Source organism: Corylus avellana, chromosome 11 (assembly GCF_965113065.1).
Source record: "Corylus avellana chromosome 11, dhCorAvel1.hap1.2, whole genome shotgun sequence".
NCBI lineage: Eukaryota > Viridiplantae > Streptophyta > Magnoliopsida > Fagales > Betulaceae > Corylus > Corylus avellana.
This window is the reverse complement of record NC_142500.1, coordinates 19,816,624-19,831,767: the sequence shown is the minus strand read 5'-3', so window position 1 is coordinate 19,831,767 and position 15,144 is coordinate 19,816,624. Positions and strand designations below refer to the sequence as shown.

At 33.5% G+C, this 15,144-nt stretch overlaps 2 protein-coding genes and 2 non-coding genes across 4 annotated transcripts; 2 read left to right on the top strand and 2 right to left on the bottom strand.

The window, feature by feature from the left end:
• Positions 1-404: 404 nt before the first annotated feature.
• LOC148583205 (uncharacterized) lies at positions 405-8,320 on the bottom strand. The gene is made up of 8 exons (XM_088511698.1): positions 8,267-8,320; positions 6,602-6,907; positions 6,134-6,333; positions 5,633-5,983; positions 5,287-5,487; positions 5,063-5,133; positions 3,984-4,123; positions 405-1,022 (listed from the first exon to the last, which is right to left on the bottom strand). The coding sequence occupies exons 1-8, from the start codon at positions 8,304-8,306 to the stop codon at positions 676-678; spliced, it is 1,656 nt and encodes a 551-aa protein (XP_088367824.1). The 5' UTR covers positions 8,307-8,320; the 3' UTR covers positions 405-675.
• Positions 8,321-10,158: 1,838 nt separating this feature from the next.
• Positions 10,159-10,246, top strand: LOC132166818 (small nucleolar RNA Z102/R77). Its single transcript, XR_009438619.2, has one exon. It is a non-coding gene; the product is annotated as a small nucleolar RNA Z102/R77 (small nucleolar RNA).
• Positions 10,247-10,499: 253 nt separating this feature from the next.
• Positions 10,500-10,586, top strand: LOC132166817 (small nucleolar RNA Z102/R77). Its single transcript, XR_009438618.2, has one exon. It is a non-coding gene; the product is annotated as a small nucleolar RNA Z102/R77 (small nucleolar RNA).
• Positions 10,587-12,557: 1,971 nt separating this feature from the next.
• LOC132166332 (pentatricopeptide repeat-containing protein At1g06143) lies at positions 12,558-14,477 on the bottom strand. Its single transcript, XM_059577135.2, has one exon. It carries the CDS (start codon positions 14,394-14,396, stop codon positions 12,660-12,662), a length of 1,737 nt encoding a protein of 578 aa, XP_059433118.2. The 5' UTR covers positions 14,397-14,477; the 3' UTR covers positions 12,558-12,659.
• Positions 14,478-15,144: the final 667 nt, after the last annotated feature.

The window sequence follows — 15,144 nt, the reverse complement described above, 5'->3', positions numbered from 1 at the left end:
GTGAAAAGTGCTGCCAAGATACTATAATATTTACTACTAGTCTTTTACAACTTGACATGTCAGTCTATATAACACTTACCATATCAACTACTAACTAATTGATTTCACCCGTCAAATTTTGTTGTTTAACTTTTGCACATAAGACACCACTTGACTGCCACTCGAGCTTGTAGAGTATTGTACTAAACTGCCACTCGAGCTTGTAAAGTATTGTAATAAAAACCGTACTATCCAAGCATTTTCCAGTGGTGTAGGGCATTCATTCAGCTCTTTGTGGCTTCCAGTTTATATTACTTGCCACAGCCGTTGCTGACATAAAACAAACAGCTCCTGAAAAACCCAAGCACGATAGCAGCAGCAGATTCTCCACTGAGATATAGAGACACCCGTGAGTGGGATTTAAATGATTAAATAGACAAAGTAGATTGAAGAAATTTTTGGAGGGGCAAATTGCCAAATTACATCACTATTATTGGCCAAGTATCCTTGCAGAGTTTTTCAGGAATGGGATCAAAATTACATCACTAATACTGATTATAATGATTACACAAAACCAAAAGTGACCTATAATAATAAAAGAATAAATTATCCTACAAACAAATTCTTTGTACAAAAACTAGTTAGTATAATTTGTCTTTGCAGAGGATTACTCATCATCAAGCATTATGCTTCTATTCATCTGGAAATACCCTCGTCATCAGGCTCTGGCAGACCTTTAAGTACATCTCTTAAAGCAAAGTAATGGGTATCACACTTGTGGTCTGAAATTACGTTGCTTGAGAGCACTATCCTCTGAAAATGTTCGCCTGGATGTCTCTTCCAGAGTGTGAAAAACTCCCTGCTGATGCCAGCCTGAGTGTCTGCATTCCTCTTTAGATAAAAAACAGTCCCTGGCACGAATAACTCTTCAGACAACATAGGGTTAGCTCCTTCCTTTTCCATGACAACAGCATGCTCTTTTGCTGTTTTGGAGGTTGAAGGGAATACAGGTGCAGCAGGTGACTCCCTTCTGAAGGACCCGTCTGTGCAAACATTAACACAAAATTTGGCAGTTTAGTAAGGAGACTATGAGTGAGATTATATATACATGTGTACGTACATGTGGATGTAAATATGTATGTAAGAATCAGACAGTTGAGATTGATTATTGTAAAATAAGCAGCTCGACTTCACTGAAATAAATTCTGTAACTTGGCTTCTAAAATCAATATGTACTCTGAAAATACAGCTCAATATGTACTCTGAAAATCAATATGTACTCAGAAAAAAAAAAAAAAAAAAATCCCACATCAACTTATATGGAACTAGGGATTCCAGACACATACTTAACGTTTGGAGCAGAAGAACTGATCACAGAACCATAAAGATAAATACTTGTCAATTAAGAATATCACTAGGCCATCAGATGGCATAATCTAAAGTTATGGTTGACTGAGATTTAACGCAATACTAGCATGTAACCCGCGCTATGCACGAGATTCTTCATTATAATTTAATTTCAAAACTTAAACGCATCTCATCTTACTTTTTATTATAAGTTAAAATGTGTGTGTGAAAATACATACTAAAGGTTATACACCAGTAAATGACTGTACTGAACATGTATTTTTATTTTTATTTCAATTTTTTTTTTTGAAATATACCAAACATCTACTTAATGAAAAGTATAAAATAAAAAATAAAAATAGCAAGAAGGAAACTTAAATTCTGATGATCAAAATATTAATAGAAAGTTAGTACAAAACTCTGATATTGTTGATGTGATATTTATTATATTGTAATACAAATAAAATCCATAAAGTTCTAATCATTTTAGAAAAAATACAGAGTAAAATAAACAAAATCTTCTCACTTCTTTTTAATACAAAATAAAACACACATTTCACTCAATATTTAATGCAATCAAATAAATTTCTTTCAACACTTCCAAAAAATGCTAAAAAATTTGAGTAAATCACAAAACGAAGAAAAAACAAAATCTAATAAAATATTCAAATGAATTAAAACATAAAATTTTATTGGTGTGATACCTATTATATTTCAATACAATGAAACTTTCTAGAGAAACAAACATAAAAATAATTAATTTACACTCGTGAAGAATTTATACATAGATACACAAAGATAAATCCAAAAATGATATGATAAGCGTTCTACAAAAATGAAGAAGAAGCATTTTGGAAGGAAAATTCTTTTTGGTTACCTCTACAAAAGTGAAGAAGAAGTATCTATGTATCTATTTATACATAGATACCCTAGCATATAACTCATGTTATGCGCATGGTTCTTTATTATCTTTGATTTTAAAACTTAAACGCATCTTCATTTTTTTTTTTTTTATTAATTACAGGCTAAAATAATCATGTTAAAAAATCAATTATCACTCTTTCAATAAAAAGACATGCTAAAGGTTATATTTAAATACAAATAAAATTCACATAATTCTCAATATTTGAGAGAAAAAATTTATGAATACAAAATAAAACAAAATCTTTCAATCAAGATTTAATGCAATCAAATAAATCATCTATCTTATTTCAATACAAATAAAACCTATATAATTATGAATATTAAAAATAAAAGGCAAAATAATATTGCTTTCAAAAGTAGAGAGAAAAAAAAAAAAAAAAAAACCTTAAAAATATGCTTGAAAATCCGAGTAAATTACACAAAAAAAAAAAAAAAATCTATAACCATTCAAATGAATTAAAACATAAGACCTTTAATTTTAGTTTAATTTATATAAATTAGAATATGTTAAAACTTTGTTGGTTTGGGAAAAAAAAAAAAAAAAGGTTAAGAAGAATAATTATCTCCAATTTGAATTTTTAGGCCAATAGATTATGTTTTTGTTAATGTTGGAGAGTGGAGAAAGAGAAAGATAGAGATGGAGAGAAAAAAGAAGAGAGATATTAATGTTGGAGAGTGGAGGGAGAGAGATGACTTTTTCTTTGAAATTAAGAGAGAGAGAGAGACGTGGAGAGAGAGGAAAAAAAAGGAGAGAGAGAGAGAGATATGAACCGGTGAGAGAGATGTGGAATGAGAGTGAATGACTTGTAGAAAGAAATGAGAGAGAGAGAGAGAGAGGAAAAAAAGAGAGATAGAGAGAGAAAAAAATATGAACCGTTCAATTTTTAAAATAATGAGTTAAAAAATCGGTTTACTCTTTAAAAAAATTGGTCTTTCAATCAAGATTTAATGCAATCAAATAAATCATCTATCTTATTTCAATACAAATAATATTTCTTCATTAAGATAATTAAATATATTACAAATAAAATTCCTACATTTTAATTGTCTCACAATATTGATATATAAAGAGAGAGAGAGAATTTCGGAACCTTTTGTTTTCTTCATTAAAACAATTAAATGCATTACAAATAAAACCCCTGGGTTTTAAGTGCTCAAAACTTGTTCATTCTTTAAAACGCCATGTGTCGCAATTATAGGCATTCTCTAAAACATGGGTTCACGACACGTATCGTAATTCTAAGCACTCTCTATGTTAAAACTCGGCTTTTATATATATTTGAATAAAAATAATATATAAATTTGAAAAAAATATAAGGGACACAAACGAAAACAGAAAGTAAGAGAAGATAAAAAGAAAAATAGAGAGAGAAAGAGAAAATTTGGGAACATTTTGTTTTCTTCATTAAGACAATTAAATATATTACAAATAAAGAGAGAGAATTTCAGAACCTTTTGTTTTCTTCATTAAAATAATTAAATGCATTACGAATAAAACCTCTAGGTTTTAAATGCACAAAACTTGTTCATTCTTTATAACGCCACGTGTCGCAATTATATGCACTCTCTAAAACATGGGTTCAGGACACGTGTCGTAATTCTAAGCACTCTCTACGTCAAAACTCGGCTTTTATATGAATATATGATTATACATATATACATATATAAGAGTGTGTGTGTGTGTGTGTGTGTCGAAAGTTGGAAACCTTGGGGGCAGTTCAGGGCAAGCTTACCAAAAGAAGTTCTTTTGTTCCTGAAATTTGCATAATCAGCAAGTTTCCAAGCCACATCTTGCACCGAAGACACAACCTGCTTTGCATTTGTAAACATATCTATTACATTTTTCCAGTCTTCCTTCTCAACCAAACTCATCCTGTAAAAATACAAAGAATAAAAATTCCTTAAATCCCTCTCCATTACCATGCATATAAAAGTGATGACAGAAACAAAAGAAGCTACCTTGTATATACAGAGAACCTAGTGATTAGAATTTAAGGAATTTTTTTTCTAAAAAAAAAATTCCTTGATATAAAAAACTGCTTAAAGTGGTTACCAACTACCTCATCAGAATATTAGTAGATACCTTTAAAAGGAAACTGACAGATACTGGTAAGGACACTTTCAAATGAATAACTGTTGCCTACTAAACTGATTGGTTTATGTTTAGGTGCCTACTAAATTATGTTCAAACTTGTAGTTATGGCAGATATTAATGTAAAATGTGCGACCAGCAGATCATTGGAATACTTAATTCAGTTTGATGAGAAGCTAAAAGGCAATAGACAAGGATGAGATCATTTAAGAAAAAATAACATAAAGTTTATCTGAAAATCTAGGGTTTACCCAAGGAGGAAATTTTGAAATAGATTTTTAAAATAAGTTAAGCCCCTTGAATACTAACTTAGTTAATTTGCCTTCACAATGGCAATGAAACCACAAGCTAGGCCTCGAAAATGCAGTGTATGAACTTTTTCATTTCCATTAAAAAAAAAAAAAAAAATTTGATAAGTAAAACTAGAAAAGAAAAAAAAAATTAATAAAGATGTTCTATTTTATGATATTGATTACAAAATTCCAAAAAGCATTAATCCCAAATTGCGAGGTCTAACTCATAAATAATTGAAACTAAAAAGTTTGCATTTCCTTGAGAATTTAGAGCCTAAGAAAAATAGACATGCCCTTTAACAATTGAGTTCCAAACGTGAAATAATTCCTTGAGAGATGCCCTTATTCCCAAAAGGGACATCTTAATTCATGAGCGTACTGGATTTTAGCAAGACAGTAGCTTCTGTACATGCTAGATAAAGCTTACCAATCAGTTTGAAGGATTTCATTCCTCAGCCTTGTTAGAGAAGCTACACTTAACCTAGGAATAATATCATCCTGAACACAAGGAAAAACGAGAGGCAATAAGAGAACAGAAACACGACAGATAAAACAAGAGAAACTGCTAAAACAATAATTTTTATAAAAACTCAAAAAGATTTGCATCTTCCGAAAAACATAACCAACAGATTGTCAAATGCATCCACCCACCTGCATAACAACCGTTGTAACATAATCAGAGCAACTTTCAGCAAGTTCTCTGGAGACACAAGGTGAAGTGCCATATGTGATGGCAGAAACAATGTCAGGGCTAAATCCAAGCTCCTCAAATGACTTTCTACGGAGCATTATTGCTAGTAAAGAAGCTGTAGCACCTCCAAGAGAATGACCCACAAGCCTTAACCTGTATCCCTGTTGATAAATTAGGCTCACTACAATGATATCAAGGTAACTGTTAATTCAAAATGAAAAAATGGATGATAGAAAAAGAAAAAAGAAAAAAAAAAAAAAAAAAAAAAACTACATCTGTTTTCAGATAAAGTTTACTGTTGGTCACCTTATATTTCTCCAAGCACTTTCTAATGGTTCCTATCTCATGACTAAGAAACCAACGAGCAGCTTCAGCAGTCCCAAAGTGGGTGGAATAACCTTCAAATGTCACTTCTTCATCACTCGAAGAAACAATGTCAGTGATAAGGTCATAGACAGTCTGAGTGCCACGGATTCCAAGAATTACAAGTTTCCTACGGGTATCAATCCCAACATAATATCCAGGCCTCATCAGGCTGGAATCGTTTACAAACTTCAAAACATTACTTTCTCGAATCATGCTGATCCTTGCAAGAGCCGCAGCATTACCCTTATAACAACCTTTTGCTAACTCCAGGTGGTAGATGAGATCTTGCACCTAGATTAAGAAATCATTACCTAATAGAACTTTGGATTGCAGAGACAAAATTCTTAAACAAGTACATAAATGGGAAACAAGAAAAATAACATTCATTGAGTGAGGATATGCATATATTCATCAATAACATAACAAGGGTATAGAATTTACAACTGAATCTGATGAGATCTGAACGCCCTTAACATCTTCAAATGGATTTGTAGATGCTTGACGAAGATAGATAAGATATAGTCCAATGGTAAGATCGCTCAAGCTCCAATCCTGGACCCCAATCTTACTGCGTTGAATGCTTGCAATGATTTCTGTAAGAGATCGACTAGTAGGTGGGGATTTGTTTCCAAATCCATCTCCTGCAAATTTCAAATGTAGAATCAGTCTACATGACCAGCATGGATATTAAAAGAGTTACCACTCAACTTCCGTTCCTTCAATTTTAAGAATGGCATTAGGTTGTTAAATTAGTCATCTACTCTTAGATGCTTGTACCAAAGTCCCAAAGTTGGAAAAAATTGACTTACTCCACCATAGTGCCATGACTAATTCATATAGTAAGCCAAATGAATGCCATTCCACAAGCAAAACCATAATGATGAAGAACACAATGTAACATTAACAGACCTGTTGGCAGAGCCCACCTACACAACTGCAGAGCTGGTTCAAGAGCTTTTGTGAGCCAAGCAAGCTCTAGCCTCCACTTTCTATCGCTCAGATCATTATCAGAACTGTGTTTGCTGAGACTAGAATCATTGCCAATTGCCCTCTCAACTTTGGACTTGAAAGAAACTTGAGGTGCATCCTTTGCTTCCTTCAATATATCTGCTTCTACCATATCAACTTTTGACCGTTGCAACTGAAACCTATTAAGAAGACTATACACATAACTCTGATACATCCCCTGTCTCTTCAAAAAAAATTTAGTACAACCTGCCAAAAAACACGACATTAATAAACAAAAAAATTCTCATTCAAAGAAACAAGAGAACCCTAAATCTTTAGCATACTAGATCCTATACTCATGTAAATTCAAAATTTATTTTCCCAAATTTATATTGGAGTGAATAGATAATACAACATAATTGAATTTACACACATTATCTCCCCAACAAGTGTATTAGAGCTAATGGTTGTGTACAAAAAGATAGACAATGGCTGCCCATTCCAATTAGAATATGGACGATGCACATGCGTCAATTACAAGTCAATCCAGGACAGGGTCTCCTTTTCAGTTGGACCGGAAACACGATGAATCAAAACATATAAGCCCACAAAACCCACACAAATAAACCTATAAAAGGACCATTACAAGATATTCAATAGGAAAAGTGTTAAGTGTACGATGGAGTGAAAAATTCTCCTGGCTTTCTTATCTATTTTTCCCATGGTAAAATAGATCAAACCACACATAGATAGCTCCCATAATAGAGTGGTTCTGAATCCAACATTTACATCTGGGCTCTACCCAAACTTTCCTGGTTCATCCCAACATTCCCCACTGGTCCGACTGTTGTTGAGAGTATAACCAATATGGAATTAGACTCTGAGGAGACTATTGGAAATACAGATGCGCGTACAATTTGATATAATATTAGTTTTAAGTTTGATGGGTTAGCAGTGTCCCAACATAATCAACCTTGAGGGAAATGTTGTTTTTAAGCTGTATGCCTGTATCAACATATTTTGATTCTATTTCCCTAATAAGCTATTCTCTAGTAAAGCTAACCTAGATTTTCTTACCTAAATAAGTCATGCTTTATTCAAAAAATTCAGTGTAGATGCCGTTTGGCAATTGAATGAAGAAAAAACATAATTTTTCCTAAGGCAATTCAAGGTTGATCCTCACGAAGTGATAAATTAGAGGTCGGCTCTCAAAGCCATCTATTTGTCCCTTTTTCCTTTTATTTCCTTATTTTCAATCAATAGAAACCTTTCAGTTACTATCAGAGCACGAATGGTTGATATAACAAACTAAAACCCATTCGCTTAAAACTTTTTTGGGTTAAATAGTTTCCGAACATATTAGAGACTTCATGCTTATCTTCCCAACAATTTAGGGTTCCATCTTAAATACTAAATTGCTTGGTGTTTCTCGTAACATTATCGTTCTATAACGTATTCCAGGACTTTACTTCTTACAAATCATCCCTCCGCACCAACAAATTAACATAGAGAACAAAACACGAACTACAACAAATTAAGAAATCTAAAGACTTTGAACTATACAGAATCACGGCCCAACAAAAAAAAAAAAAAAACAGAGCTTTGAACAAAGAAGAGGGCACTTACGAATATTATGGAAGATACGCTTCAGTGATTGGTTAGCCATTTCTAAGGGGGAAGAGGGAGAGAGCGTGTGTGTGTTATATATACTGAGTTTGGGATATATGGCGGTTGTTCTGGTTCTCAGGGTCGGTGGCGTGGGGTGGCGGGTGGCGTGTCATCCGTATAACAAGCGGCGGCGAAAGCTCCGAGTGAGAGAGTCAGAGGGTACATGGGGAATCGACGATTGGATTAATATATTATTTCCTATTTTCGCTAATATTGTTTCCTATTTGAAAGGGTAATTGTGTAACTCCACCGTAAATTTAAAAATTCATTTGTTTGGTGTAAAATAAGTTTTGAAAAATATATTACAAAGTTTTTTGGTTATTGGTGCAATGAAATAATAATCAACCAACTTTTTTTTTCGATTCCGAATTTTTATTTTTATAAAATGATTAATTTTTTTTAAACCGTAAATTATATTTTGAGTTTGAACTTCTCATTCTCAAATTGTTGAAGTTCGTTGGACTACTATCAAACCGTCACCAGATCTCTGCCAAACCATAACCTAACTGCAATTGGGATTTTGTTGGACCATCGTCGCAGCTCTGCTCAATTACCGTCATGATTCAATTTTTTAGGTTAATTTAAAAAAAAATTATTTTAGATAAATTATTTTAATGTTATGAATAAAAAGTATTTTTTATGAGTTAACAAGATTGAAAGAAGAAAAAAAAAAAAAAAAAAAAGATTGAAAGAAAATATAAAAAATAGGGGAAACTTCACTTACCTCTTCTATACTTTCGCGGTTTTTGCAGACACCCTACATTGTTCAAAAACTCTTACTTTGATGTATCCAACTTTTGTTTCCTTCCACTTTGCCCATTCCGTTAAGATTTTCTGTTAAATCATAACTGAGGGGTGTAAAATTACAATCTTGCCCTTATTTTTTATTAAAAAATAATAATTATTTTTTTTTTAAATCTTGACCCGTGAATTTACCGGTAGATCTAACCCACCTGTATTGTGACCCACGGGTCAAATTATTATATATATATATATATATATATAAAAACCCGACGGTGTGTGAGCCCCGTGACCCACCGGGGATCATAAATTGACCCACCGACGGGTCACAAGTGACCCCCGGTGGGTCTTGTGACCACGGTTGGGTCACAAGTGACCCATCACGTGGGTCACAAGACCTGTCAGTGGGTCACTTCTTTATTATTATTATTTTTTTTAATATAATAATTATAATAATAAATTTTTATTTATAAATAAGAGTAAATTTTAAATTTTAAAAAAATGTAGAGGTATAAAAGACTTTTACTCATTTGACCGTTTGATTTAACTACAAAATCCTAACATAAGGGGCAAAGTGAAAAGAAACAAAAGTTGGATACATCAAAATAAGAGTTTTTAAACAATGAAAGGTGTCTGCAAAAACTACAAAAGTATAATGGGGTAAATGAAATTTTCCCTAAAAAATATTTGTAATTTTTCATACATTTCTGAACAAATGTTTTCTTTGAAAAGCATTTTACGTAAAAGGAAAATGCTAAGGATTTTATTACATGAAACCTTAAAGGGGCGTTTCCGATATTTCACGGTTCTCACGCACCGATCGCTCTATAAGTACCTCCCCCTTTAGGGTTTCACACTCAAACCATAGCTGATGTTCATCGCTATCATAATTCGCCGTCGTTCTGTTGCTCACCTCTGCTTCTGCAACAGCCCGATTGACGACCAAACTCCTTCCATCCCTAACTGTTTAGGCGTAACTCACATTGGGCTTTCAGTTTGGTTAACAAAACCGCTCTTCATGCCCATCAAATCCCCTATGTATTTGATTTCTTGAAAGTTTTATTTTTTATTTTTATATAATATTATAAATTTTCGAAATAGTTTGTGGAGAACGATATGATGATGAATAGGTTTCCCTATTGGTTTGATTGCCGAAATGATGGCGTCAATCTTTGTATTAGCTCTAGCTGATCCTTCTCCCTCACATTGATTTTTATTTTCAATTATTTTTTTTTAAAATAATTTAGATTCATTGGTTTGAGAAGCATTGAATTCTTTTTTTTCTTTTGTGTTGTGTTTCTGGGTGTTTACTGTCTTTAAAATGGGCTTAATAGGTGTATAAATTGATGATTTTTATGATGGGTACCTTGTGAACTTATTGTGGGTTGTGTGCAGAATATGGTTTTCAAACAATTTTAGTTTTCATCTTGCACATGAACAAGTTGGTGGAGAATGAGATGATGATTTATATATGTTTCCCTATTGGTTTGATTGCCGTGATGATGGCACAATATGTATTAGCTCTATCTGATCATTCTCTCCATGGTAAATCTTTTCTTTTTTTGTCAGAAATTTGTTGTATCTGTCATTTTTTTCCTATCAGGGACCTTTCATTCATTGCAAGGAAAATGCGTGGTAATGATTGTGAAAAGATGTGAGATTCTTTGGTGTGTTTTATTTATAAAGAGTTTGGTGTTTTGAATTATTTGTTAATGATTTTGAAAAAAAACGAGGCGTGGGAGTAAGATCTAAAACTATAGAAGTGTTTTCAAACTCCTTAGCATGCGAGGCGTGGTTTTAATGCAGGAGACTTGCAATTGTTGTGCTTGTCATTTTGCTTTGTAAACCTTGAAGTCCATTTGTGAAACAAATAAGGTTTGTCGTGTTTTTTTTTTTTTTTTTTTTTTTCTGGTTTCTAATTCATTGCTAACATGTTTCTCCTTGAGTTATGTGAATGCAATTGCTTACCAGATTTTTATTGTTTATCCTTTCAAGATTAATGTCTTGTTGTTGGCTGGATGATTTGTCGAACTTCCATTTTTATGAGCAAATGAAAGGATATCTTTCTTGTATGAGTTTTGTTTTCTTTGAACAGTTTGCAGATAAACTTTGTAGACATCTTATAATTTTTTGGAAATTTAGCGAATGGTTACAAACTGTTCTTCTTTAGCCCATTTCATAGACTAAAACATGGGAAGTTTTTGTAGTCGAACAAACTTTTCATTCAAATTGGGTTTTAAGAATTTTTTTCAACTAAAAAATTGTGCTTTATAGTTATTCGTGGAATCTTCTCCTGTCACACTGCCTTTGACTTCATATTCATTATTCACTCCACTGAAGCTGGCTCGAGAACATTCCAGGTAGAGATGGCAGTATAGCACCATGGAACCTGAATATGACCAAATGGAGGAGGGCACAAATATGGGGATTGTGGACTACTGTGCTTGTAAATAGCATTTTGAGAGCTTCACTTTAGCAATTAGTATTTAAATATTTTTGTTAGCAATGGAGTCTCAGTTTTTCAGTTGTGAGAAAGTGGGAGTATGTATAAGAGTTTTGTATGAATCAATTTTGTTTCATTTTGCTGATTGTTATATGTTATTGGAGGAAAATTCTCTCGTTTTTTCCTTGTCATCCAATTCCTTTCTTCGAGCATTTTCCTTTCTTGTGTTGAACTTGGTACCGGTTCTGACGAATTATTGCCATAACATGTTAGATTTTAATTAAGAGGAATGTGGCAACGCCAATCAACCATCGGCCTTTGTTTTTAACATTCAAAAATTGATTGGCATTCGTAATTACCTGAGCATAAGAGAGGCATGTACGTGACAAGATAGCTACAACTAGCTCTTATCACGAAGTACCTAGAGCAAAAACTAAAACATCATAACTTAATGAATACAAAATTCTCCTTTTCCCTCTTTCCTGTAAAACTTAACGGAAAAAATTTCTCAATTGAAGATCGATCACCAAGTCAAATACCAAATATTTAAAGTCAATTCTAATAGTCATCAAGTTCAAAAGATACTGCAATGTGAATAAAATGAGATAAAAGTATAGTTTTAAAAATTACTCTTTAATTAATCGCAGCTATTACAGTGCTTCTTGCAAAACCTGCAAAATCACTTTTCAAATATTATGTTTCCTTCAAATTGGTACTTAATCTATCCATGAAGTACGTAATTCTCACGTTCATTTTAATAGAATTATCAATTTATCATAGCATAAAAACCTTTATCTTTTCAAATGCTCCGATACAATTTTAGCATAGAAGAAGTGCTAATGGGATGTGGGTGACTAGTGTTCAATTGTATATGGATATCCTGCATGTCAAACCAAAAGGCCATGGATTTACCGCATATATTACCCAAAGCTTATAGCATTTGATTGTATCCATCATTCTCAAGAAAAATCTCTATGTAGCTAATTTTTTTTTTTTTTTTTTTTTTTCTTGTAAAGAACCCTTTTAGCTCTCTTCCCGTAAGTTACAATGATTGTGATTCGCGATCAATTTTTATAAAAAATAATAATAATAATTAAGCAGGGGCAACTCTGAAAAAAACCCCAAAGAAAATAATTTGTTACATCAAACCCAGAAGGTGTAAGCAGCTCAGCCTAAATCCCCCCAAGTAAGTTCAGGCACATAACCAGCTAACTTCAGCTGCCCATCTAATTCAGGTAGCAGCATGTGAATTTCACTAGAAGCTGGGTGAGATTTATCACAAGCTGAAAACTGATGAATCTTCTTCTCCATTTCAATCCAACTAGATCCAGGATATCTCTTTTCTATCCCAAGATCTTTCATGGCTGCCCGGATTTTCGCAACCTCACCCCATCTATTAACTTCAGCATACATGTTAACGAGCAGGTTGTAATAGCCACTGTTGTGTGGCTCTAAAACCAGCAGTTCATTAACAGCAAGTTGAGCAATCTCCAAGTTCCTATGAAGCTTACACCCTCCCAACAAGGCACCCCAGATGACGGAATTGGGTTGAACTTTCATGCTTCTTATCAAATCCAGTGCATCTTCAAGCAAACCCGCTTTGCTCAGTAGATCAACCATGCATCCATAGTGTCCAACTTCGAGAGGGATGGAATAATCATTGGTGATGCTCAGAAACCTCCTACGCCCTTCTTCAACTAGTCCTGCATGTGTGCAGGCGCTTAGAACACTGATAAAAGTAACCCCATTGGGTTTGACCTTCTCCCTCTCCATTCTGCCAAACATCTTTAGTGCTTCATCTGCATATCCGTGAACTGCAAGCCCTTCAATTACTGAATTCCAACAAAACAGGTTTTTTTCCCGCAACTTGAAGAAAACCAAAAGTGACCTATCTAAGCTCCCACACTTGGCATACATATCAATCAGTGCAGACCCAATATAAACATCAAGATCAAACCCATTCTGCAATGCATAAAGATGTATTTCCTTTCCAAGGTCTAGCGCTCCAATATGGGCACAAGCTGATATAACAGTTGCCATGGTAACTTCGTCAGGACTGATCCCATTGCTTGTCATTTCACTAAATACTGCTAATGCTTCTCTAAATTTCTTGTTCTGAGAATAGCAAGTGATCATGGTTGTCCAGGAGATTATATCCTTTTCAGGCATCTGAATGAACAACAACTCCGCAGATTCCACATTCCCCATTCTCGCATATCCATCAATCAAAATGTTCCACGTTGCAGTATTCCTCTCAGGCATCTCCTCAAACAATCTCTTTGCAGAATTCAACTCCCCAGCCCGGATGTGAGCCGAAACCATCGAAGTCCATGCAAAAACATCTTTTTCAGGCATTTCATCAAACACCCTTGTCGATCTACCAAGTTTACCTAAACTCGAATAGAAATCAATCAAAGCAGTCTGAACAAACACATGTGAACTAAACCCATTTCTCCAAATGTGACACTGTACAGCTTCACCAAACCCCAAAGCCGATACCGAGGAACACGCCTTAATCAACGATGAGAACGTATAGCTTGTTGGCATAACCTTAGCTCTCAACATTTCCATGTAACATTCCAAAGCTTTTGTTGGGTGAAAACAACGAACAAAGCCTCTTATCATTGCGTTATAGACAAAAACATTAGGATTTTCCATCTGGGTAAATGCTAAAACTGCATAATCTATGCGCGAAAAGGTCGAACAGGCGCTGATATACTGGTTCACCAAGAAACAGTCTTGGTCTGCATTGGTTTTGATCATGGACGCATACGCAGATTCCAGTTTCTTTAGGCTGGAACATTTCTTCAACTGATCGAATATAGTTTGTTTCTGAGTTAGTGGGTTGGGTTGATGAAGTAATTTTGGGATTGATAAAGGGTTAAAGTTAGATATGGATTTCATGTACCTCCACAAACACAGGTCTAACCGCCGATTTCTGTTGTCTCAGCAGTTAGCACCGTTTCAATTTATACAAGAGCTGCGGATCGGTTCAACCCGGGTTTCAGGTTTAGCCTTTTTAGGTGGAAAAGAACTTGATCCATTTATTGAAATTTGTATTAAGAATGCATTTCAGATTACGATTTTGTAAGAATAATTTGTATTTTTAAAAGATATTGCTAAACATAAGGCGTTTAGCATTGCAATTTAAAAGACACTTAATATAAAATAGGAAAAAAAATTTGCGATTTCTATAAACAAGTAATAAGTGCTTATTTGAAAAAACGCGAATTTAAAACTAAAATCATAATTTTTCATAACAAATATTTGATAAAAAAAATACTTTTTAACATGTTTTACGAAATACCTTTACAATTTTAAAAAGTAACAATTTTAAAAACGCAATTTTAAAAGTCGTACTTGAAACCGCAATCTTAAACTAGCGTTTAAGTAGAGGGAAAAGTTAACCAGTCTTTAGGTTTTTTGATTTTGACAATTCGGTCTTTAAATTTCCTTTTGATTTCAAATACATCCCTCTCTCAGTCTATTATCCAACTAATTAATCATATGCCACATTAAACCAGTCAATTACGGCCATGCCATCATGTATCAACTATATGTGCCAATTGACAAAGTTACTTTAAAAATAATTGTTTTTAACCTTTTTTTTTAAATAATAAATAAATAAAATTATTTAAGGCATACTTGTAAG